Source organism: Haematobia irritans, chromosome 2 (genome assembly GCF_050003625.1).
Source record: "Haematobia irritans isolate KBUSLIRL chromosome 2, ASM5000362v1, whole genome shotgun sequence".
NCBI lineage: Eukaryota > Metazoa > Arthropoda > Insecta > Diptera > Muscidae > Haematobia > Haematobia irritans.
Window position 1 is genome coordinate 226,338,989 of NC_134398.1, and position 26,860 is coordinate 226,365,848.

Here is a 26,860-nt window from a genome sequence, read left to right on the forward strand (position 1 = left end):
TTCAATTGCCTGCGCACTTCTGCCGTCCATGTAGTGAATAGCGTGGCTGAGGATTTGGTGGGGGATACCCTCAAGTTTCTCGCAGTGAAATAATTGGTAAGATTAGCTTTGTAGACGTTTAAACGCAGATGTCATCAACATTGGCCCAGATGCCAAGATTGTACAATAATCTGCGTATGATACAATCTGGACGCCGTCTGGAGGGTGTGGAATAGAGGATAGATAGAGGTTAAACAGTGCCGGAGATAACACCCCACCCTGGGGAACTCCCTGTTTCACTCTACGGGGTCTTGATTTCCCATCCCTAAATTCCACATACGACTGGCGTCCGTACAGATAATTAGTAACCCAACGCTTGGTTCCTGCCAGTAGGGACGTGTTCTCGATGTCCTCGAAAAGTCTGGCATGGTTGACCGTATCGAATTCCTTCGATACGATGACAGTATCGAATGCCTTCGATAGTATTCGACCTGTATTCAATATTGCATGAACATTTGACCGCCAAAAAAATTCGTTCGTGTTGGATCCCACACAATTTGTCAATGGCTCAAAAACAAGGTCGAAACAAATGCTCCAAGTATATCATCGCGGTGCTTCGAAACACGTCCATGACATCGTGACAGCAGTCGGACTGTATGGTTGTTTCAAGATGAGCGAAATCCAAAAAAATTGCTCGCTCACGAAGCACTTCCAAGCAAACGTCTGTTTTTTGTCGGAAAAACTAAACATGTCGCAATGGGACCAATAGAACAACGCAGAACAGTTAATACAGAGTGTTATAAAAACATTTGCCAAGAAATCAGGAAAATCAACCACGGAAGACGGCTCACTCTGACAAATTCCCGTACGTGAAAAATATGAGAGGTCAACCTTTTTCGACACCGGAAGAAGTGGTTGTTGCGTTCAGAATGCATCTTTTGGAGATACCTCAATCAGAATGGGAAGTGTGCTTCGACAAAGGTTAGGTTAGGTATAGTGGCTGCCCGATATTTCGGGCTCGCTTAGACTCTTCAGTCCATTGTAATACCACAGTGGTGAACTTCTCTCTTATCAATGAGTGCTACCCGATTCTATATTTAGCTCAATGACAATGGACCTCCTTTTTATAGCCGAGTCCAAACGTGAAGCAGTGAAACCACTTAGAAAAGCTTTGAAACACTCAGAAAGTTCACCAGCATTACTTAGAGGGGATCCACTGCTAAAAATCATTTCTGGGATTTAACCTGACCATGACCCTGTGTATGCGAGGCTGGCATGCATATATCGTAATGGGAAATATTTTGAAAAACAATAAAGCGATTCTCGATTATTAATATTTGATTTTATTCTCTAATCCGGAAATATAAAAGGCAACCCTCGTACAGTATAAATTAGACTTCAATTGATATTAATACATCTAATATCATTGAGGTATTTTACAATAGATTCATTGTTCTAATGATTTAATTTACAGGCTGTTGAAAATGTTTTAAAAATTGGGAAAACGTTTCCGGTTAATCAACCCATTTATGATTGTGTCTGTACCCCGCCCTTGGGTAGTAATGGAACAATTTTGGATTATGCCAAATACAATAAGGACTATTGTTTGGTAAGCTTCTTGAACAATACAAAGAATAAAAAACAAATCTAAAACAACTTTTCTTGTTTATTCTTTTCAGGCAAACAATGGAACTTTGGTCGGTTTGGACTGTTCCCAACCGGATACCTCAAATATATTCCTTATGTCGGTGCTTTTATTCATTGGAACCTTTATCATATCGACCATATTAAAAGATTTCAAAAATGCCCTCTTCTTCCCAACCGTTGTGCGCCAATACATTAGTGATTTCTCAGTTATTATTGCCATTGTTAGCATGTCCTTGCTGGATTTCCTGATGAAAGTGGATACACCAAAACTGGAAGTACCGCATGAATTGAAACCCACTTTGCCCACACGTGATTGGGTTATACCACCATTCACTGAAAACAATCCCACCTGGTCTGCCGTTATAGCCGTATTTCCCGCCATGTTGGGTACTATTCTCATTTTCATGGATCAGCAAATTACAGCGGTTATTGTTAATCGTAAAGAGAACAAATTGAAGAAGGGTTGTGGTTATCATTTGGATTTATTCGTATTGGCTATTCTAATACAAATCTGTACTGTAATGGGTTTACCTTGGTAAGTTGTACGCTACCACTATTGCAGATAAGGAAAGTATTAATCCATTAAATGTCCTCTTTTGCTAGGTTTGTGGCTGCCACTGTCTTGAGTATAAATCACGTGAATTCATTGAAAAAGGAATCGGAGTGCTCAGCTCCTGGAGAAAAGCCTCAATTTTTGGGAGTTCGAGAACAACGTGTTACCCATATATTGATTTTCCTTAGCATTGGATTGTCTGTATATTTGACCCCCATTTTATGTCATATTCCCATGCCTGTGCTATTTGGTGTATTCTTATATATGGGTGTGGCTTCTCTAAAGGGTTTACAATTCTTCGATCGCCTATTGATAATGCTAATGCCAGCTAAATATCAACCGGATTATATGTTCCTGAGACAGGTAAGAAAGAGCAAAAAATATTGGAATCCATATCCTCTTGATTTGTAATCCATTTCCCCCGCTCACATACAGGTACCCATAAAACGTGTCCATCTCTTTACCTTGATCCAATTGGCATGTTTAATATGCCTCTGGCTGATTAAATCCTTCTCCAGTACTTCCATTCTCTTCCCGCTTATGTTGGTGGTTATGATTGGCATACGTAAAGCCTTGGATTTGGTATTCACCCGTCGAGAACTCAAGATTCTGGATGACATAATGCCCGAGATGACTAAACGTCAAGCAGCCGATGATCTACATCAATTGGATGCTGAGGTGGGATTCTTTAGAAAAATGTTACCTTGTTTTGGTGGTAGTCGTTCCTCACACACTATCAATGATAAGCCCAATATGAATAGTAGCAAAATCAACATGAAAAGTTCCAGTTTCACACAGGCCAATGAAAAGGAGTTGGAAGCTCAAAGTACTTTGTTAAAGAAATAGAATGCAGAAAATGCATTTTACACAAAACCAAAAATCCTATTTGTGTGCTCAGTTAATTGGTAACTGAAAAACAAGCAATTATAAAACTCATAGTGTGCAAGGTTCCTTTAACCAAGGGAAAAACTGAGTAATTACTAAACCTTTCGAAGGTTAAGCCGAGCCTACGGCATCCATGTTAACTTTGCTACTATTTCCCTACCTACACAGCTGGAACATGCCATCACCTAATTGTGCTTGTGTTCCATTCACTGTTAAAAAAATCCAATTTTATTGTATTTTCTTTAATTATATACCTATTCATCTACTACTTTTTCTGTATGTATGTGTTTCGTGATCACTGTAGTTAACTTACTTTTGAACTGCACTGTAGTTGAAAAGACCCCCATACACTATGCGATTTATGTTCGTTATATTTTCTTGGCAATCTAGAAAAATTTTAAGTACCAGTATTTGTTTATTCTACTACAAATAATTGTTTTTTTTTTAATATTTAAGTTTAATTTTTAAATTAGTTTTATTTCTATATTTAATATGTATGCATTTTTTCTATACAATTCAAATTAATTTATTTGTATTACATCATTGTAATGATTGATTCTCTATTCTTTTAAAAAAAATATTTTTTTTTGATTTACTTTTATCCCTTTGTTTATATATATTTTTATTTTAATATATTATATGGAATAATAAAAAGATAGTTTTAAATATTCCAAAAATTAATTACATATAAAACATTTAGCAAAATCATGTTCTATTAATTTTTTGTTCACCTAGGAAACAAAACCCACATTAATTATTAATTTTGTGTTCGTAGTAGCGTTTTTCTTGTTTTTTTTTTTGTTTTTGTAATTTAGAAAAGAACGTTGTACTACTAAGTCAATATAGGAAAGTACCTAAAGCGTATTATATAACAATTATATACACTACAAACATTTTATATTTACATAGTTTTGTATACATACAACATAATTTAATAGAGAAAAGACAACGATTCTACAAATACCAGTCCGCATATAAATATATTTTACATCGATATATTACTAATAAAAACCATAATAATGAAAATAAACAAAAATAGAACAATTGACCAAAACAAGCCTAATTGAATTTTCTAATGTGCGAGAATAATGTTAAGTTAATTTTGTTTTTATTAAAAAAAAAATAGTATTTTTTTTGTCACCCCAAAACGATTGTCAACAATAGATACATGCCCTGTTCCTGTATATCGAACGAAACCCCATTCGAAAGAAAGGCAGTCACTCGAATTCGAATGAATTTGAGTTTTTATATTTTTGAAAGTTCGTTTCGGTTGTATGAGAAGACAAAAATGAGTATTTTCAAATTTTGGCCTGAGAATTCATTCAAATGTTAACAATGTTTTTACTTTTTTTTTGACACTTATTGTATATGTTCGTTTATTGCTCGACAACAAAATATGAAGTGACTTGCCTTTCGAAATAGAAGAACAAAAATCAATTTTCTTTCGTTTGGAATACGAAAGAAAGCTTTCGTCCAATATACAGGAACAGGCCATGAAATTCAAAATAATAAAGTCTCATAAATAAGAAGTAAATATTTATTACTTTTGAGCCCTTCATACATTAAAAATGTAAGATTTCACTGTGATTGTTTTTAAACAGCTAAGGCACATTGCACATTTTTCGACATTTCCTAGATAAATGAGTACTCTGTTTCCTTTTAGTCCGTCACGGCTTGGGTATCCAGTACTATGTTTGTTATTTAGTCACATACTGTAAGATTCTTTTCAAACACAGACATTCCGTCCGGAATAACTTATAGTCTGGACGGCGAAATACTTATTGGTCCTCAGTTGGAACTGGGACTGAATCCATGACCCTTTGTATGCAATGCGGGTATCAGGAACGTACAAAAAAATTTATTTCTGCCCGAACGCTCCTCCTAGAGCAAAATGTTATTTTTTTACAGTGAAAATATAACATGTTTGTCGTAACCATGTTATTTCCTCGGACATTATGTATATAATATCGACAAGCATTTTATGTTGGGGCATGTTGGGGCATAAATGTTTCATGTTCCCCATCCAAAAATAACATGTTACTCTAGGAGGTGATCATATTTCTTATCTATGTGAATGAGAGCGAAACAATTTCAGGGGCCCCTCTCTACTTACTTCCATGGCGAGCATTATTTTTTCTGTGTTACCGCTGTACCACTGTAACTGCAATTTTGACACTTTAGTGGTTGCATTTAAATCGTATTTTGTTTCATTAAAAAAAAAGTATACCACCTATTGTGACACTTTGTTAAAATAAATGCGCCATCTTTCATTGCCACTGTGGTGCAATGTTTAGCATGCCCGCCTTGCATACACAAGGTTGTGGGTTCGATTCCTGCTTCGACCGAACACCAAAAAAGTTTTTCAGCGGTGGATTATCCCACCTCAGTAATGCTGGTGACATTTCTGAGGGTTTCAAAGCTTCTCCAAGTGGTTTCACTGCAATGTGGAACGCCGTTCGGACTCGGCTATAAAAAGGAGGTCCCTTGTCATTGAGCTTAACATGGAATCGGGCAGCACTCAGTGATAAGAGAGAAGTTCACCAATGTGGTATCATAATGGACTGAATAGTCTAAGTGAGCCGGGCTGCCACCTAACCTAACCTAACCTTCATTGCAAATGAGACTTTTTTAAATCGGAGCGATAACAATGGTCTAAGGCGTGGTTCCAAATTGTTTTTTTTTTTTTAATAATTCTGCAACTTTTGAACGCATAAAGATATCAACATAATTTTTCTTTGTGTGAAAGCTGAGGTGTTTTTCTCTAATGCCCTGTTCCTGTATATCGAACGAAAACCAGTTCGAAAGAAATGCAGTCACTCGAATTCGAATGAATTTGGGTTTTTCTATTTTTGAAAGTTCGATTCGTTTGTATGAGAATACATTGATTATTAACAAGTATATACGGCCGTAAGTTCGGCCAGGCCGAAGCTTATGTACCCTCCATCATGGATTGCGTAGAAACTTCTTCTAAACACTGCCATCCACAATCGAATTACTTAAGTTGCGGTAACGCTTGCCGATGGCAAGGTATCTTAAAATCTCCTAACACCATCTTCTAAATTGTATGTAAGTCCATACGTGGTATATATTAAATCAAAAAAGATCGATCCAATACGTATATAATTCAGTTTGACAAAGTAGACATAAAATTTTGACAAAATTTTCTATTGAAATAAAATTTTAACAAAATTTTCTATAAAAATAAAATTTTCACAAAATTTTCTATAGAAATAAAAATTTTGACAAAATTTTCTATAGAAAAAAATTGACAAAAATTTCTACAGAAATAAAATATTAACAAATTTTGCTATAGAAACAAACTTTTGACAAAATATTCTATAGAAATAAAATCTTGGTAAATTATTTTTGGCTCGAGTGGCAACTATGATTATGAACCGAATAAAATTTGAACAAAATTTTCTATAGAAATAAAATTTTGACAATGATGAAAATTTTATTATGAACCGAATAAAATTTTAACAAAATTTTCTCTAGAAATAAAATTTTGACAAAATTTTCTATAGAAATAAAATTTTGACAAAATTTTCTATATAAATAACATTTTGGTAGATTATTTCTTGCTCTAGTGGCAACCATGATTATGAATCGATATGGACCAATTTTTGTGTGATTGGACCAATTTTGGTATGGTTGTTAGCGACCATATACTAACACCACGTTCCTAATTTGAACCGGATCGGATGAAGTTTGCTCCTCCAAGAGGCTCCGGAGGTCAAATCTGGAGAACGTTTTATATGGGGGCTATATATAATTATGGACCGATATGAAACAATTCTGACACGGTTGTTAAAGATCATATACTAACACCATGTTCAAAATTACAACCGGATTGGATGAAATTTGCTTCTATGGGAGACTTCGCAAGCCAAATCTAGGGATCGGCTTATATGGGGGCTATATATAATTATGAACCGATGTGGACCAATTTTTGCATGGTTATTAGAGACCATACAACAATATCATGTACCAAATTTCAGGCGGATCGGATGAAATTTGCTTCTCCTTGAGGCTATGCAACCCAAATCTGGGGATCGGTTTATATGGGCGCTATATATAATTATGGACCGATGTGGACCAATTTTTGCACGGTTGTTAGAGACCATATACTAATACCATGTATCAAATTTCAGCCGGATCGGATGCAATTTGCTTCTCTTTGAGGCTTCGCAAGCCAAATCTGGAGATCGGTTTATATGGGGTCTATATATAATTATGGACCGATGTGGACCAATTTTTGCATGGTTGTTAGAGACCATATACCAACATCATGTACCAAATTTCAGCCGGATCGGGTGCAATTTGCTTCTCTTTGAGGCTTCGCAAGCCAAATCTGGAGATCGGTTTATATGGGGTTTATATATAATTATGGACCGATGTGGACCAACTTTTGAATGGTTGTTAGGGACCATATACAAACATCATGTACCAAATTTCAGCCGGATCGGATGAAATTTGCTTCTCTTTGAAGCTCCGCAAGCCAAATCTGGGGATCGGTTTATATGGGGTTTATATATAATTATGGAACGATGTGGACCAACTTTTGCATGGTTGTTAGAGACCATATACAAACATCATGTACCAAATTTCAGCCGGATCGGATGAAATTTGCTTCTCTTTGAAGCTCCGCAAGCCAAATCTGGGGACCGGTTTATATGGGGGCTATATATAATTATGGACCGATGTGGACCAATTTTTGCATGATTGTTAGAGACCATATACCAACACCATGTACCAAATTTCAGCCGGATCGGATGAAATATGCTTCTCTTAGAGGCTCCACAAGCCAAATCTGGGGATCGGTTTATATGGGGGCTATATAATTAAGGACCGATATGGACCAATTTTTGCATGGTTATTAAAGACCATATACCAACACCATGTACCAAATTTCAGGCGGATCGGATGAAATTTGCTTCTGTTAGAGGCTCCACAAGCCAAAATTGAGGGTCCCTTTATATGGGGGCTATACGTAAAAGTGGACCGATATGGCCCATTTTCAATACCATCCGACCTACATCAATAACAACTACTTGTGCCAAGTTTCAAGTCGATAGCTTGTTTCGTTCGGAAGTTAGCGTGATTTCAACAGACGGACGGACGGACATGCTCAGATCGACTCAGAATTTCACCACGACCCAGAATATATATACTTTATGGGGTCTTAGAGCAATATTTCGATGTGTTACAAACGGAATGACAAAGTTAATATACCCCCATCCGATGATGGAGGGATAAAAATGAGTATTTTTAAATTTTTGTCCTGAGAATTCATTCAAATGTTAACAATGTTTTAACTTTTTTCTTGACACTTATTGTATATGTTCGTTTATTACTCGATAACAAAATATGAAGTGACTTGCCTTTCGAAATAAAAGAAGAAAAATCAATTTTCTTTCGTTTGGAATACGAAAGAAAGCTTTCGTTCGATATACAGGAACAGGCTATAAGTTTTTCTTCCTAAATTCGTAGAATTTTGTGGGGATTGCAGTTAATAAAAGAAAACAAGGATCGGCCCAAAAACGGCCCTGTAGGTTTAAAATACTGACCCCACTTTGTTAAAATATTGCAAAAAAATTAATTGTGGGCCCATGTCCCGCAAACTATAAAATATATTCGCACATGCTCGCGACTTCTTTGGAGGGTTTTACATCTATCCAGCAAAGAACAAAAATAATCGAAATCGGTTCATAATTGCGGATTTGACAGCTAAAAAAAAATCTAATACCCCCGAGGTAACTAACTTTCAACGCCTACACAGTGGGTGGATTATCCCACCTCAGTAATGCTGGTGACATTTCTGCGGGTTTCAAAGCTTCTCTAAGTGGTTTCACTGCAATGTGGAACACCGTTCGGACTCAGCTATAAAAAGGAGGTCCCTTGTCATTGAGCTTAACATGGAATCGGGCAGCACTCAGTGATAAGAGAGAAGTTCACAAATGTGGTATCATAATGGACTGAATAGTCTAAGTGAGCCTGATACATCGGGCTGCCACCTAACCTAACCTAACGCCTACACGTCAGCCCCGGGACCCACTAGGGACTCACAAACTTGCAAACTTTGAGGAAAACACATCAGCTTTCACACGAAGAAAATTGTGTTGATATCTTTATCCGTTCAAAAGTTGTAGAATTATTTCGAAAAAAGGCGATTTAGAACCACTGTGCTTCGCCAGACACAAAAATGTTGTGTTAGCCGCCGCAGACAGAAATGGGTCGGCTTCATTCAAGTATCCCTTAAAATACCAAAATAAACATATCCGAAACGGTATGAGATAAATCGTACAACTTATCAAATTAATATTTTATTCACATCTGTTGTGCATGATTTTTGCTAAATTATTTTAGAAATATGATATTGAATTGAATGGATGAAATATGAAATTTTTTGTCTCGAATTGGAAACAATTTTGAAGTTTCTTTAAGCTTTTGAGGAATATTGATTGATTGTCAACTACATTCCAATCATGCTGAGCCGACTTAACCCTCTAATGCCCAAGCCCGCCTTTAGGCGGTCTTCATTTAATAAGGAAGCTTTTAGTAAAACCCACCTTAAGACAACAAAAGTGGGTAAAATAAAAAGAAAACTTAGTTAAAACTGTTCAAGAGGCTTTGCAGCATATACTGAATTTTACCGTATAAATTTTTCTAGTTTAGTTTTCTTGCTTTCGTGTCGTTAACATTGAAAATTTAATCAGCTGGCAAAAAAATTGGTGCATTAAAGGGTTAAGCCGCGACAGCGTCGACTGGTCAAATGGTGTAGGCACCGGGTAGGTTAGGTTAGGCGATATTATTGGACGAACAAAAAGTATAGAACAAACGGCGCATTACACAATATTTAATAAGCAATAACGATTGGTTGATAACAATCGAGAATAATAAATAGCAAAAAACAAATACAATAAACCCCAAATCACATTTCATGAATTTATTTGAACACTAATTTTACCGCCCACATAACGCCCCCAGTACATTTTTCCTACAGTCGTACTCAAGCACTACACATTTCAAAAAAATATTGCATACGTAGGCTTGATTTATATATAGACCAAAATGTGGCTACAGAAAAAAACAACAACAAAATCCTATCCTTTAATTTTAAGGATCATCATGATAAATACGAGAAATACAACTCTTCCTTAAATCCGGGACCTACAACCATTCACATACCCCTAAAAGTTGAACACGCCGAAACGCAACCTGGAATGCAACCCAAATCTTTGAGTTTACCCCTAAGTGTACCTCCTGAGATCCAAAGAAACAGCATATGGCAACAATTGCATGAAGACGGTAGTGGATCCACAGATCAATTAATTATACCCATAAACTTTAAGGTGCGACAGATCAATGGCAGTCATAAGTAAGTCCCGTTCGTTTCTAAAACAAACTATACATTTTTATATAATTTTAACATATCCATCATATGCTAGAAATGTAATAAATATTTGCTTTATTTTATTTGTATTAATTCCTTTTTTCTCATACCATTAAAAACTAAAAAAAAATACACACGCAAAACTAAAATCCATGACATGCTATCTAAAGTAATCAACGTTTATCCACCATGAACGAGGAGGAGGAAAACATAACAACTCCAAATAAAGTCATCAATGATACACCCTCAAACAGCGATGCATCTCATAATAAGGAAAGAAGTAGGACATCAAATAATGCTGATCAAAGTAAAAATACAATTACTCCAGTTTAATGCTTTGAGAATTGAAACAAATTAAAATAAAACGCACAATGAATTTGATTGTTTATCACATGGCATTACGAGTCGTTCACATAGAACTACTAGAATTCTCTAAAGCAACCGGAATTCTGTATAAAACAAAAATGTAGGATTTGCTGACTTTCTTATTTTGAAATGTTCCTAAATTCTGTCGAAAAGTATTTGTAATTAAAATCCAAAGGAAATATAATGGAAGGGTGATACACCATAAAGCCCGGTAGGCACCTCTAAGAAATTTCCGCTACTCATGAAATACACTTATTAACGAAAATTACAAAAAAAAAATCATAATAAATCCATATCTAACCTGCATTATCGACAGGTAAAAGAAATTTGCTCTAGAGGTGAATATCGAATTTAAAAGCCCATACACAAATCTATTAAAAGTGGATTTGAAATCTTTTTTTCTAAGGCAACCAATGAGGATGAGAATGAGAATGAGGTATAATCAGCTCTTTCCCCATAGACAATTATTTTTGTTTGGCTAGTGATCTTACCTTATTGTTTTATTACGATTATACACTCAAAAAAAAGTGAACTCACTATTTCACTAAAGCCAATTTAACTATATTTTAGTTCATGAAATTGTTATATTTGGAGAAAGTTTCATTTACTCTAATAATTTTTTGCGTACGTTAGTTAAATGAACTAAAAGACGGGAAAAAATTATACACAAATGAAGTAAAAAGTTTTACTAAATTCGTACTTCTCACAAAATAGTTCATTATTTCTTTAAATTTGTAAATTTTACTACAACAGCGTCCATCATGAACTTCGTATATCACTAAAGACATTCTTGCAATTTTGAACTCCAATTTTTTCCTTCAAACTGCAAAATTTTCTTTAAAAAGTGAAAAAAATTATTTATGTCTAATAAATTTTCTTGAATTTGTCGAAAAATATTTACTTATTTTTGTGATATCGGCGTGATGCCAGCGCTTGTAATACTGTTTAGTTAAAAATTTCTAAAACTATTCAAAATTTTCTAAAATTAATCAAAAGTTTTCTTCCTGGTGGGTTCACTGTTTTTTCAGTGTAGCCCATTCACATTAGGGTCCTTTTTTATAAGACAAATGACAGCTGAAATCTATTTAAAGTGGGTTTTAGAAGTAATAATATTGTTCTGTCATAAAATTGGTATGAGAGGAAAATGTTAACCATTCCCAACGGAATTTTCGGCTGTGGAAATTTTTGCTACACTGAAAAAAAGCTTTCACTAATGAGTTTGCTATTGATTCCGAAGCAAAGAAGTGGAGAATCGAAGTATGGATATTTTTAGGAAATAATTCTCTATTAAATTTTAGTTTAGCGATCTTTATACTAACAAACAAATTTGAAGGTATTTGTTTCTCATGCTTGGTTCTTCATGTGTTATATAAGTCCTTTAAAAACGTGCTAAAGACAACATAAATATCAAAGTTCAGATTAAACTTCAGGTAGAAATTATACAATGTTTCGCAAAAAACTTCTTTAAAATAATGTCTTTAAAAATATGTCCTATTTTTGAACGCTTATGTAGACAAGATACAAAAATCCAACAAATTTTTCATTAATTTTGAAGAATTTTTATGAATTATTAAAGCCAACTTGACTTTAGTCAAACAAAGTTTTCTTTCATATAAACATACACATTTTAAGCCGAATCACTAAACTATAAGGACAAAACGAGTTCCTACACTCAAAAAAAGTTTACTTGGATCCATAGATTTTGACCTTGCTTTAAGGATTTTGGTATTGATTCCGAGCCGAAGATGCGGTTTCTTTAAAATAAAGACATTTTTTAGGGACCTCCCTGGCTTTATATCTAGGATCGATAAAATTAAAATTGGATACAGATCTCATTCATCGAATTTGTATTCTCTGTTTGCGATATATTAATAAAGGTATTCACGTACAAACAAATTCCACTTTCAGAATCCAAATTATGCCAAGTACTTCAAAGTAAAAACTGTTTTCTTAATGCAAAAAAAAAAAAAAACTTTAAACCAAAGATGCAAATCCTTAAAATAATAAAAAATAATAAATTTAAAAATTCAATATGTCAGTTGAGTTAAAGACGATTTCTTTAAATTAAAAATGTTTTTCTTTATTTTAAGGAACATTTGCCTTACTTCAAAGATCCACCGTGGTGCAATGGTTAGCATGCCCGCCTTGCATACACAAGGTCGTGGGTTCGATTCCTGCTACGACCGAACACCAAGAAATTTTTCAGCGGTGGATTATCCCACCTCAGTAATGCTGGTGACATTTCTGAGGGTTTCAAAGCTTCTCTAAGTGGTTTCACTGGAATGTGGAACGCCGTTCGGACTCGGCTATAAAAAGGAGGTCCCTTGTCATTGAGCTTAACATGGAATCGGGCAGCACTCAGTGATAAGAGAGAAGTTCACCACTGTGGTATCACAATGGACTGAATAGTCTAAGTGAGCCTGATACATCGGGCTGCCACATAACCTAACCTACTTCAAAGATCTATAACTTCAACAGAGGGATGCAAAATTTCAAGATTTGTGTCCTAAACTTAATGAAAAAAAAATTTTGAAGCAAGAATTATAAACTTTTTTTAATTAAAATATCATTATTTTGAATAATTTTGTCCTTAGTATTGCGTAAATTTCGAGTCGTAAAATTTAAATTGCATAATCTTCCGTATTAGGTCAATATTTTTTTTTCAGTGTAGAAAAGTTTATGGAAGAAAAAAGCTTAATATAAGTGAAATGCGTTCTCTATGTCAAGCAAACTTCGTATTTTAAGAAGAAGAAATCCTTGGCTTCACGACAATATTTTTCTTTCATCTCCGAGAAATATATTGTGGTCAAACGAAATGTCAAATTGGCGTGTATATTGTGCTTTAATTTAGTGTCACACAAAGATGTTGACCTTCATTTAAAGGGTTTGGACGATGTCAGACTTTCGTATGGGAAACAGGTATGGGGACAGATGACCTTTATTATATGTAAACAAACCAGTTCCATTTGTAGCCTAGTAGGTTAGGTTAGGTGACAGCCCGATGTATCAGGCTCACTTAGACTATTCAGTCCATTGTGATACCACATTGGTGAACTTCTCTCTTATCACTGAGTGCTGCCCGATTCCATGTTAAGCTCAATGACAAGGGACCTCCTTTTTATAGCCGAGTCCGAACAGCGTTCCACATTGAAGTGAAACAACTTAGAGAAGCTTTGAAACCACTTAGAGAAGCTTTGAAACCCTTAGAAATGTCACCAGCATTACTGAGGTGGGATAATCCACCGCTGAAAAACCTTTTTGATGTTCGGTCGAAGCAGGAATCGAACCCACGACCTTGTGTATGCAAGGCGGGCATGCTAACCATTGCACCACGGTGGCTCCCTGGTAGCCTGGTAAGCACATCCCAGCAAAAAAATTTGGAAGTTCTTCCAATGGCACAACTTTAAAAGCACTTTCAAAAGATGTTCTCACAAAGATGTTCTTTATTTCAACTACGCAGGAAGTTCTTTTATCTTATTTTTAATGGGTAAATTTATTTTTTTTTTCAAAAAGGTTAAAAACAGATTAAGCTTTAATAAAATGGTACAAATTGTTGAAATTTTGTCGAAAAAAATACTAAATCCATTCAAGAAATATTGCGAATTTTTCAAAATATTTAAATTCAAACTTTTCGGACAAGGGTTAGATTGCATTAAAAATTATAAAAAATTTTAAAAATTATTTATTTATTTATATGACAACATTTTTCAATTCACATCCAAAAAACTGAATTTGAATCACAGAGTAAGAAGTGATGCAAATTCAGTGCGACGGCTGTTGAAATGGTGGACATCCGTCCTATGACAAGTCCGTGTTAAATTCATCGCTTCTGCGTCAATTTTGCACTACTTCCGGATCCAAAAAGAACATTTTCACTACTTTTTTGGCGACGCTTTTTTTACTGGGATGTAATACAAATTTCATTTGTGTTATCGATAACGCAGTGCGCAAAGATGCACGACTTCATAGAAAAGTTTATGGAGGAAAAAATATTAATATAAGTGAAAGGCGTCTTCTATGTCAAGCAAAATTCGTATTTTAGGAAGAAGAAATCCTTGGCCTCATGACAATATTTTTCTGTCATTTCCGAAAAATATATTGCAAAGTTGTCAAACGAAATGTTCACTTGAAGTGTTTACTGTGCTTTAATTTAGTCAAATGGGAAACAGATGAAAAACCTTTATTATATGTACACAAACCAGATCCATTTGTAGACTGGTAAGCACATGTAATACACATTTCATTAGTGCCATCCAGGGCTGTGGAGTCGAGCCAATTTTGCTCGACTCCGACTCCGACTCCAGCATTTTTCATCAGCTCGACTCCGACTCCGACTCCGGAGTCGACTCCGGGTAATATAACTAAATCTCATTTTAGTACCACTAATTTGTAGTTCTATTGAGGGGATATATATGGGGTATATATATGGATCGATATAAAGTATCGTATTTATTTATGTGTGCAAGAAAGGTCTTAATTTCGCATTTATACCAATTAAACTCTTTATTTCAAATTTAGGGCAATGTTTAATAAATAAAATAATGATATAAATACCCATCATAATATGAGAAGATACCGACAGTATATGTATTTGTGGACGAAAATTATTATAAAGGGTTATATTCCCATATGCATGAATTTGAATCTGAATCGATTTAGACAAAATTGTATATACTTCTAGAAAATCTCTGTACCTAAAATTTAAATCTAACGTTATGGGACGTAACACAATTATAGCAAAAAATAAAAATGCAAAGAAAGTCTAAAGTCGGGCGGGCCGATTGTAACATACTCTGCACAACTTTGTATTTAGATCAACATTTTGATAAAATCTGAAATCAGACTTCTACAAAATCTCGTGCAATATTTGGGAAACATTCATAATTTTTTATATAGCAAAATTTGAGTCACTTTTACCTGTTTTCGACTTAGCAGTGAGTATCAGTAAGAAAAAAATTTGAGAAAATTTGCTACATAAATAAAATTTTGACAAATTGTTTTATAGAAATAAAATTTTGAAAAAAAATATAAATAGAAATTTTGGAAAAATTTTTATGTAGTAGATAAAAGTTTGCAAAATTTTCTATAGAAACACAATTTGAACTAAATTCTCTATATAAATAAATGTTTGAGAAAATTTTCTATATAAATAAATTTTTACCAAATTTTCTATAAAAAGACTATAGTAAACAAATTTTGACAAAATTTTCTATAGAAATAAAATTTTGAAAAAAATATCAATAGAAATTTTTGGAAAATTTTTTGTGTAGTAAATAAAATTTTGCAAAATTTTCTAAAGAAATAAAATGCTGCAAAATTTTCTATAGAAAGGAAATTTAGACTACATTTTCTATAAAAATAAAATGTTGACTAAATTTTCTATCGACATAAAATGTATAAATTTTGTATAAAAAAAATCTATAGTAACAAAATTTTGGCACAATTTTCTATAGAAAAAAATTTGAAAAAATTATTAATAGAAATTTTGGAAAATTTTTTGTGTAAATAAAATTTTGCACAATTTTCTATAGAAGCAAAATTTTGGCTAAATTTTCTATAGAAATAAATTTTTGACAAAATTTTCTACATAAAAATATTTTTATACCCACCACCATAGAATGGTGACAGGGGTATAATAAGTTTGTCATGTCGAAGATGAGCTAGATCGGTCCAGGTTTTGATATAGCTCCCATATCAACCGATCGCCCGATTTGGGGTCTTGGGCTTATAAAAACCGTAGTTTTTATCCAATTTGCCAGAAATTGGAAACCTAGAGGTATTCTAGGGCTATAAGGAGGAGTGCTGAAAATGGTGATTATCGGACCATGTTTTAATATAGCTCCCATATAGACAGAACTCCCGATTTTATTTCTTGAGCTTCTAGAATCCGTAGTTTTTATCCAATTTGTCTGAAGTTGGAAATCTAGAGGTATTATAGGACCATTACAAGGCGTGCCGAAGATGGTCACTATCGGACGAAGTTTTGATATAGCCCCCTTTTAGACCGATGTTACGAGTTTACTTCTTGGACTTCTACAATCCGTAGTTTTTATCCAATTTGCCTGAAATTTGAAATCTGGAGGTATTCTAGGACCATTAAGAGGTGTGCCGAATATATTGTGTATCGGTCCAGTTTTTGATATAGTCCCCTTATAAACCGGCCCTCCGTTTTGGAGTCTATATTCTAGAACTACAAAAGATGTGCTGAATACTGTACGTATCCTTCCATGTTTTTGGCGTAGCCCCATTAGTCCGATTGACCAAAATAGACCCAAAAAATTATTGAAGTTGGTCCGATGGTCAGACCAAATGGAATTTTTCTGCAGAAATAACATTTGGACAAAAATTTCTATAGAAATAAAATTTTAACAAAATTTTCATAGAAATAAAGTTTTAACAAATTTTTCATAGAAATAAAATTTTAACAAAATTTTGTATAGAAATAAGCTTCTTAAAAAATTTTGGGATACAATATTATGCAAAAATTTTGTACAAATTTCTGCTAAATATGTAATAAAAATAAAATTTTGGCTAAATTTTTTACAGAAATTAAATTTTGGCTAAATTTTCAATAGAATTAAACTTTGGCTACATTTTCTATAGAAATTAAATTTTGGCTAAATTGAAATTTTGGCTAAAATGAAATCTATTGAAATAAAATTTGGACCAAATTTTCTATAGAAATAAAACATGGACAAAATTTTCGATAGAGATAGAATGAGGTCAACATTTTATATAGAAATAAAACTTTGAAAAAATTTTCTTTCGAAGAAAAATTTTAGAAAAATTGTAACTTTTAAATTATTTTAATTTAAATTAGAAAACTGGTCCCCTGGTACGAATTTTGGAAAAATTTGGTCCAAAATAAAAATTCGTTGTTGCAACGCTGGTAAGGCCTCCATATAGACCGATTTCAGATATTGAGGATACAGAAGGTGCATTTACCATAAATGTAAATTTGCCAGATATTACTTCTCGTAATCATAAAACAGTTGGTGTACTATAGATTTTAGATTTCAAATCAAGGTATTTTTCTTAATTTTCTTGCACATTTACAGGATATGTTTATGATTCCTTTAAAACTCAAACAAAAATAGTTCTTATAAATCCGGAATCTGATAGGTAAAATCTTTGCATTTATTTTCGGGATGCGAACTGGTTAAACTGATCTGTCATCAAACCCCCATGCAATTTTCTAAGGAAATTAGTATATTTGATTCATGGTGGTGGGTATTTATGATTTGGCCCGGACGAACATACTGCTGTATATACTTGTTTTATTTTTTATTTTCTATAGAAATAAATGTTGACTTAATTTTCTATAGGAAAAAAATTTTCTATAGTAATAATATTTCGAATAATTTTTTTATAGAAATTCAATTTTGACAAAACATTCCATATAAATACAATAGTGACAAAATTTTCTATAAAAAACAGCTTTGACAATATTTTCTGTCATATGTGTGTAGGTATATAGCCTTAAAATAAAATTAAAAACAATAAATTCGAATTATTGTTCGAATTATTTCAAATAAATTGATATGGGGATTAAAATGGATCGATCCAGCCCATTTGCTAGTCTAACATTCTAGGAAACATAAAATGATAGCCGTAATTGGAAGTTGATTTTTATTTCCAATCGTGGTGTAAATTGATCGAATGCATAACGCATTGGAAACTAATTTGCGTAAAAACTTTTTTAGTTACAAAAATGTGAAGTGTTTTAAAAAATTTGGTTTAGCCGGAGTCGGAGTCGAGCAAAATTTTTACGACTCCGACTCCGACTCCGACTCCAGCCAAATCTCCAGACTCCGACTCCAAGACTCCGACTCCGACTCCGACTCCACAGCCCTGGTGCCATCGATAATGCAGTGCGCTCGTTTATCAAATTTAACTGTCTATACTAGTGTATCGCTTAATTTATGGTATTTACCCAATTTGAAACTATGCTACGGTGTTATAGTCAATATCTCCCATAATCATAAGAACTTATTTTCTCGCTAAAATTATTACCGTTTTTGTATCTACGTGGAAATTTGTAAGAGAAAATAATGACGACACAGCAGCAGCTGATACTTCTAATATCCTTTAGTATTGATTCTTTTTCGGTCTGTGCAATATTACATGCTGGTATTTAATGTAATTGAAAGAATGAAAACTTATTTTAGATTATGATTTAGAGCATTCTCTTCCATGTTCACAAAACATATATTTATTAATTCCGTTTTGTCGTTTAAACTGTTGGTAAGACGGTTTGCAATCCAAAGATTGTAAGTGTATGGAAGATGGCATGATTTCTGCCAAATAAAATTGTACACTAACCCCCATATATATATACAACAAGTATATACAAAAGTAAGTTCGCCCGGGCCGAATCTTAAATACCCACCACTATGAATCGAATATAATAGTTTCCTTTGAAAATTCTTCGTCGTAGCGGGTTACTTGATAATATATAGAATTTCAGGGGGTTTTATGACAAATATTCTCCCAAGCAGACAGTTCAACCAGTATGCTTTCCGAAGATACATTTAAAAATTCTACCTATGAAAACAAGATCAGATTCTGGATATATAAGAACCTTTTTGTTTGAGGAAGTGTGCAAGAAAATTAATAAATAACGCCTGGGCAGCACCCAGTGATAAGAGAGAAATTCACCACTGTGGTATCACAATGGACTGAATAGTCTAAGTGAGCCTGAAATATCGGGCTGCCACTATACCTAACCTAACCTAATGCCTGGATCTAAAATCTGTAGATTTTTACCCCCCATTATTTAAATGTTTACTAGAAGTAAAATCTGGACATTTTACATTCAGTTTCAAGCAATTTTCGAGATCAGTACGCCTTCTATACCCTCAAGAAGTGAAATCGGTCTATATGGAAGTACTAGAATCTAGACCCCAAATCGGAAAGCCGGTTTATAAATAAATAACAACTAGGGTTTCTAGAAGCCCAAGAAATCAAATCGGGAGATCGGTCTATATGGGGGCTATATCAAAACATGGACCGATACACGCCATTTGCGGCACACCTCTTTATGGTCCTAATATACCTCTTTATTTCCAATTTCAGACATATTGGTTAAAAACTACGGATTTTAGAAGCTAAAGAATTAAAATCGGGAGATCGGTCTATATGGGGGCTATACCAAAACAGGGACCGATAATCACCATTGTCGGTCCACCTCTTTATGGTCCTAAAATACCTCTAGATTTAAATTTTCAGGCAAATTTGATAAAAGCTACGGTTTCTATAAGCCCAAGACCCCAAATCGGGAGGTCGGTTTATATGGGGACTATATCAAACCGAGTTTGTGCAAAATTTCAGCACGATAGGTTTATTATTGAAGACTGCAGCGTGATTACAACAGACAGACGGGCGGACGGACAAAAGGACATAGTTATATTGTCTTGAAATCAGGGGTCCGGAGCGGTCCATTTTTTTCGCTCCGCTCCGGAGAAAAAAAAACCGCTCCGCTCCTCGTTCCGCTCCGAGAAAAAAAAAATCGCTCCGCTCCGCTCCACGCTCCGCTCCGCTCCTCTTCGAGAAAATTATAGTACAAACATTGTATTATTTTTTCAATTGAGTTTTATTTTATTTAGAAAAATCGGGCGGTACATATATGGGAGCTATAGCTAAATCTGAACTGATTTCGATGATTTTTTGCACATATAGTTAGTGCTATAGAAGATTACATTTCGCCAACTTTGAGTAAGATCGGTTGATAAATAAGGGTTTTATGACCTAATTTGACAAAATCGGGCGATACATATATATGGGACCTATATCTAAATCTGAACCGATTTCGATGAAATTTTCAGACTTAAAGGGTGATGCAGAAGATTATTTTCTGCTAAATTTGACGACGATCGGTAATTAAAAAAGTGCAACGTGACCCCATTTGGCGAAATCGGGCAATACATATATATGGGAGCTATATCTAAATTTGATCCGATTTCTTCCAAATTCAATAACGTTCGTCCTTGTGCCCAAAAAAACTCCCTGTACCAAATTTCATCAAAATCGGTTAATAATTGCGACCGAAATCCTGTGAACAACAAATACATGGACAGACGGACGGATGGACGGACGGACGCCAAGCGCTAGATCGACTCAGGAGGTGATTCTGAGTCGATCGGTATATATTTTATGGGGTCTAAAATCAATATTTCTTGTAGGCACATTTTTTGGCAGATCAAACTTATTATACCCTAACCACTATGTGGTTTAGGGTATAATGACTTTAAAACAATGTGTTGAAATATTTTATTAATTTTGAAGATTTTTTCAGAAATATTAAATCCATTTTGACTTCATTAAAACGAAATTTGCATTCATGTTAGGATACACATTTTTATGCCGAATCACTTAGCTATAAGGACAAACAGACTTCATTGAAAAGTTTAGAGACTTTTAGACAAGGAAAAACTTTTTTCAGAGAAATACGTCTTCTATTCTAAGCAAAATTCGTATTCGTATTTTAAGCATGTGAAATATTTGGCCTCCCGACAATATTCTTTGCGGTGCACCATCTACTATTTAATATGTGATAGAAACCAAATTTATGAAAATGGACCAAAATGGACCAAATTCTTTTTGGTCTGACCATCGGACCAAATTTAAAAATTAGAAATCTTTTGGACCAATTTTGGTCCGATCGGACCAAAACGGCAACGCTGATTGGAATTGAAAGTCTATACACAGAGTATAAGTAACTACTCTCCGAAAGTTTTTTTTTTGTTTTGCAACAGACGTAGAGAAGAGGTTTTGTTATATTTGTAATGTGTGTGTATGTTTATGTTTGCAACAACCTCCATCGACATCAGTCCGTGGTATACCTACGAATATTCTTACTCAGATCTAGTGTTACCTAATTTCGCTTTTTTCCCCTTTATTGTATAATAAATGTATATGCGCACATTTTTCAACCAAAATTGAAACTATCCATAATTTTAATTAAATTTTCGAGAACTAATATCAGAAATAAGAGAATGCTAGGATATAGTACAATAGTAAAGCAAATGTGAATTAAAAAAAGCATGCCCGGTTCCAAAGATTTTGTCTTTACTTTAACAGTTTGGGTATTAATTCCGAGCCAAAGAAGCGGAGAATACAAGTAAGGATACTTTAAAGACGTAATTCTCTTTTAAATTTGGGGGTTATGTACTTGCTTCTAGGAAGCAAATGTTAATTTTTATTTTTTTAGATTTTTTCGTCAGTTGTTATCAAAATCCTTTAAAAACGAGTTAACGAGTTATTTTTTTTTTTCCATATTAAGACTCGACTTCCAGTAGAAATTATGCTATGTTTCAAGTAAAAAGCGTCTTTAAAATAAAGTGTTGAAAAACATGTCTTATTTTTTAACGATTTTTTGCTTTGTAGGCAAGATGCAAAAAGGAAACAAATTTAAAGACAATTTTATTAATTTTAAAGAATTTTTCTTAATTATTAAAGTCACGTTGACCTTACCTCAAAAATTGTATCTTTCATGTTATGATACACATTTTTAAGTAAAATCACTTAATTATAAGGACATTACAACTTCATTCAAAAGTTTATTGCCTTTTGGACAAGAAAAAAAACTTTATTTTAGAGAAATGCGTCTTCCATGTTAAGCAAAATTTGCATTCTTATTCTAAGGACATGGAATCTTTGACTTCACGACAATATTTTTTTCAGTGTAGAAAACTAAAAAATTAAATATAAATAAGATCGTTTAATTGCATTTATTTGACGTTCATTACAAACATCTTTGTAGTAATACGGGATGAAATTGATCGAAAGTACTGTTGTTACTTTTACAACACATACTAGATATATATTTTGACATTTGCCGTTTTTGAAAACAATTACTAAAAAACACGTTGTGTTTTCCCCAATGTACGTACGTACAAAAATAAATATCGTACATTTTAAACGTTTACTCACACTACGCTAAGTACTAGCAAAATTTGAAATTACCTACACACTGTAATTTCAAAGTTACACATTTCATTCAAGTAATATTTTATTCGGAGCGGAGCGGTTTTTCATTTGGAAACCGCTCCGCTCCCGCTCCGCTCCGGATTTTAGAAATGCCGCTCCCGCTCCGCTCCCGCTCCGGCAAAAAAAAGGGCTTGCTCCGCTCCGCTCCACGCTCCGCTCCGGATCCCTGCTTGAAATTTCTCCCTGAACAAGAATATATATAATTTATATAGTCGGAAATCGATATTTCGATGTGTTACGAACGGAATGACAAACTTATTATACCCCCATCACCATTCTATGGTGGTGGGTATAAAATTAGAAATTTTGATTTTATTCGATCTTTCTATTGAATCAAAAAAGTTAAAGTAAACTTTAAACCTACTTTTCCCATATAAATTCCTTCGATAACTTTCAATAATTTTTTTATATATGAGCATAAAAATTTGCTTGTCAATTATGATATCTAATGCGCCTTGCAGACTATATGTTTATCCGGACGACAGTGGTCGTGTCGAACATATCCCATATATTGACCACATTATAAGTTAAGTCCGAAGGCATAATCGATACTGCTGCATTTTTATGGGATCGATAATACATTTAAAGATTATTTAGTCATCAACGAATTGTCGTATCGATTGGACACACTGTAAAATTCGTTACAAACACAGACATTCCATCCGAAAAAACTTATAGACGCATAAATTACAAAATATTAATGTTATTAATAATAGATGGTATACGAACCCTTTACCCCTAAATTAAAACAACAAAAACAATATTTTTACCGCTGAAACCTTAAATTTACAATATTAATATGGGTGTGTAAATTGTTACCACTCCAATAATATACAATGTGACATGGAAAATAAACAACAAAAAAAACTAGGTGTAACAGTATGTTTAGTGTGAACGTATGATATTGATATATTTAATGGTAAACGCGTACAGAGAGATTATGTTCAGGAAAAACACAAGTTTTCGACATTAATTTCTGTTTGGTAATAATTTAAAAAAAAAATAGCTTAATATACAATACGAAAAATAAAATTAAATCTTTGATTTTTATTTAAACAATTTTACTTGCGGCCATTTTTATGTAGCTTCGTTAGTATTTAACTGTCAGTTAACAGAAAGTATATTGCAAATATCTTTTCTCCAGATAACTTGATCTGAAAAAATTCTAGCAGTTAAGCTCTTAACTGGCATATAGAATGTATAGACAAGATTACAGATATGTCCATAGATCGGTTTAAAAATTTGTTAGCTAACGTAGCACTAACGGAGCTAGTATGCTACGGGTTAGTATGCTACACAAAAATATCTAAATCAACGTATTGAACTTATGTTTTTATAATCCATGAATGTTGAAAAACTTTATTAATTGTAGATAAGCATTTGAGCATGAATTTATAAAATTTTACGAATTTGAGCTCTTTGATCGAAAATTTGGGTAACATAGCAACTATCCTGTGTTAATTTTTTATAGCGAAATTTTTGGTTTCCATAATATGTTCATACCAATTTTCGCAAGTGAACATTTCTAAAGAATCCTGTTATCGAAAGTTGTCTTTGATTCCATACTAAATGCATTGCGCTTTCGATGAATAGCTGGTGGTAAATATCGAGATCAAAAGTCCGGCACATAAGAAGGTTTATAACCGGCTTCTCTATATGAGCAAAATGTAAAATTGTTAAAGGTTTTTTGTTATCGACAATTACCATACAATGTGATCCATATCGCGCTTTCTGAAAAACAAAGTTAAATGTTGAAGGTAATATGAGCATAGTTATGGGATCTTTCTAAATTCGTATTGCAAATTACAATCCCAACAAAAACTTTAAATTCGTGCATATGTTTGAATTTGTATCATTAAAAAATAGTTTATATTATACATGAACATTAGCAGTATTCTATTTATAATGGTCTTTATATGCAGATTATATAATAAAATATGTTTATAGATTCATAAAGTTCAAGAATTGTATACCATTATAAAATAAACTTGTTTTTTTCCAATACCTTGCCGTTACGTTGCCTTAATAGTTATTACTATAAGTTTGTATAGTTTTCAAAATCTTCTTTTCAATTTCACTTATAAAAAACCCTTATAAAAAATAAACTTTTCATATAATATCATAACCCCTTCACAATATGAAATGAATAAATCAATACTAAATAACTATTCATTTTTATATAAGTTTATAATATGTTTTATAAACGTTTTTCCTTAACATATTGGCATTAGTGGATACATTGAATGCAGATTATGTCAAACTCTTTACGAACATAACAGGTTGGCTGATAAGTCCCCGGTCTGACACATAGATGGCGACGCTAGTATTAGATGCATATTATTTTTATGTAGTACCAACCTTCAAATGATTCGTGTCAAAATTTGACGTCTGTAAGTCAATTAGTTTGTGAAATAGAGCGTCTTTTGTGAAGCAACTTTTGTTATTGCGAAAAAAATGGAAAAAAAGGAATTTCGTGTTTTGATAAAATACTGTTTTCGGAAGGGAAAAAATACGGTGGAAGCAAAAACTTAGCTTGATAATGACTTTCCGGATTCCACCCCAGGGAAATCTACAATAATTGATTGGTATGCAAAATTCAAGCGTGGTGAAATGAGCACGGAGGACGGTGAACGCAGTGGACGCCCGAAAGAGTTGGTTACCGACGAAAACATCAAAGAAATCCACAAAATGATTTTGAATCACCGTATAATGAAGTTAATCGAGATAGCAGAGGCCTTAAAGATATCATAGGAACGTGTTGGTCATATCATTCATCAATATTTGGATATGCGGAAGCTCTGTGCAAAATGGGTGCCGCGCGAGCTTACATTTGATCAAAAACAACAACGTGTTGATGATTCTGAGCGGTGTTTGCAGCTGTTAACTCGTAATACACCCGAGTTTTTCCGTCGATAGTGACAATGGATGAAACATGGCTCTATCACTACACTCCTGAGTCCAGTCGACAGTCGGCTGAGTGGACAGCGACCGGTGAACCGTCTCCGAAGCGTGAAAAGACTCAAAAGTCCGCTGGCAAAGTAATGGCCTCTGTTTTTTAGGATGCGCATGGAATAATTTTTATCGAGAGAAGGGAGAAACCATCAACAGAAACTATTATATGGCGTTATTGGAGCTTTCGAAGGTCGAAATCGCGGCAAAACGGCCCATATGAAGAAGAAAACAGTGTTGTTCCACGAAGACAACGCACCGTGCCACAAGTCATTGAGAACGATGGCAAAAATTCATGAATTGGGCTTCGAATTGCTTCCCCACCCACCGTATTCTCCAGATTTGGGCCCAGCGACTTTTTCTTCTCAGACCTCAAAAGGATGCTCGCAGGGAAAAAAATTGGCTGCAATGAAGAGGTGATCGCCGAAACTATGGCATATTTTGAGGCAAAACCGAAGGAGTACTACCAAAATGGTATCAACAAATTGGAAGGTGGTTATAATCGTTGTATCGCTCTTGAAGGGAACTATGTTGAATAATAAAAACGAATTTTGACAAAAAATGTGTTTTTCTTTGTTAGACCGGGGACTTATCAGCCAACCTGTTAATGTGAATAGGATATTTTAGCTATACTTTTATGGTTAGGGGGAATTTCGATAGAAGTTCATATCAGGCTGAAGGGGAAAGAATCTCAATGAATACCTATATACACCTCTACACCGAAAATCTTGATACCCATTAGAAATGCATATATATATTTTCATTTTTTTGTTATTTGATTATACGATTTGAGTACAAAAAAAAATATTTTCTACAAGCAGACGATGATTCCTTTTAGCAACATATGTTTGGTGTTTTCCTTATACATTTCCCAGTAAGTTTTTGCAAGTAGATGCAAAAATCTCATAAAACGTTTTAAAATTTAAATATTACCTAAAATTCATATTTAAATATATAAAATTGCATGATCAATGTTCTCTCTCTCTATCTTTCTATGAATTAAAATTCTCGTTCAGTAAATGTTAGTTAACGCCAATTTTATGTCATTATATCATATTAGGATTAGAAAATTAAAAATATTGAATTTTAACAAAATTTTC

At 33.8% G+C, this 26,860-nt stretch overlaps 1 protein-coding gene across 10 annotated transcripts in view; it reads left to right on the forward strand.

The window, feature by feature from the left end:
* Ndae1 (Na[+]-driven anion exchanger 1) overlaps window positions 1-26,860 on the forward strand; it is a 135,927-nt gene that overhangs the window by 108,676 nt on the left and 391 nt on the right. For 8 of the 10 annotated variants that reach the window (XM_075297667.1, XM_075297665.1, XM_075297673.1 and 5 more), the window contains 6 exons: window positions 1,454-1,588; window positions 1,659-2,161; window positions 2,230-2,542; window positions 2,615-2,857; window positions 10,186-10,442; window positions 10,628-10,833. In XM_075297667.1, the coding sequence (XP_075153782.1) occupies window positions 1,454-1,588; window positions 1,659-2,161; window positions 2,230-2,542; window positions 2,615-2,857; window positions 10,186-10,442; window positions 10,628-10,790 (1,614 nt within the window). In that variant the 3' untranslated portion in view covers window positions 10,791-10,833. Of the gene's footprint in view, window positions 1-1,453; window positions 1,589-1,658; window positions 2,162-2,229; window positions 2,543-2,614; window positions 2,858-10,185; window positions 10,443-10,627; window positions 10,834-26,860 lie in introns of those variants that run through there. The other 2 variants (XM_075297668.1, XM_075297674.1) reach the window with 2 other exon arrangements.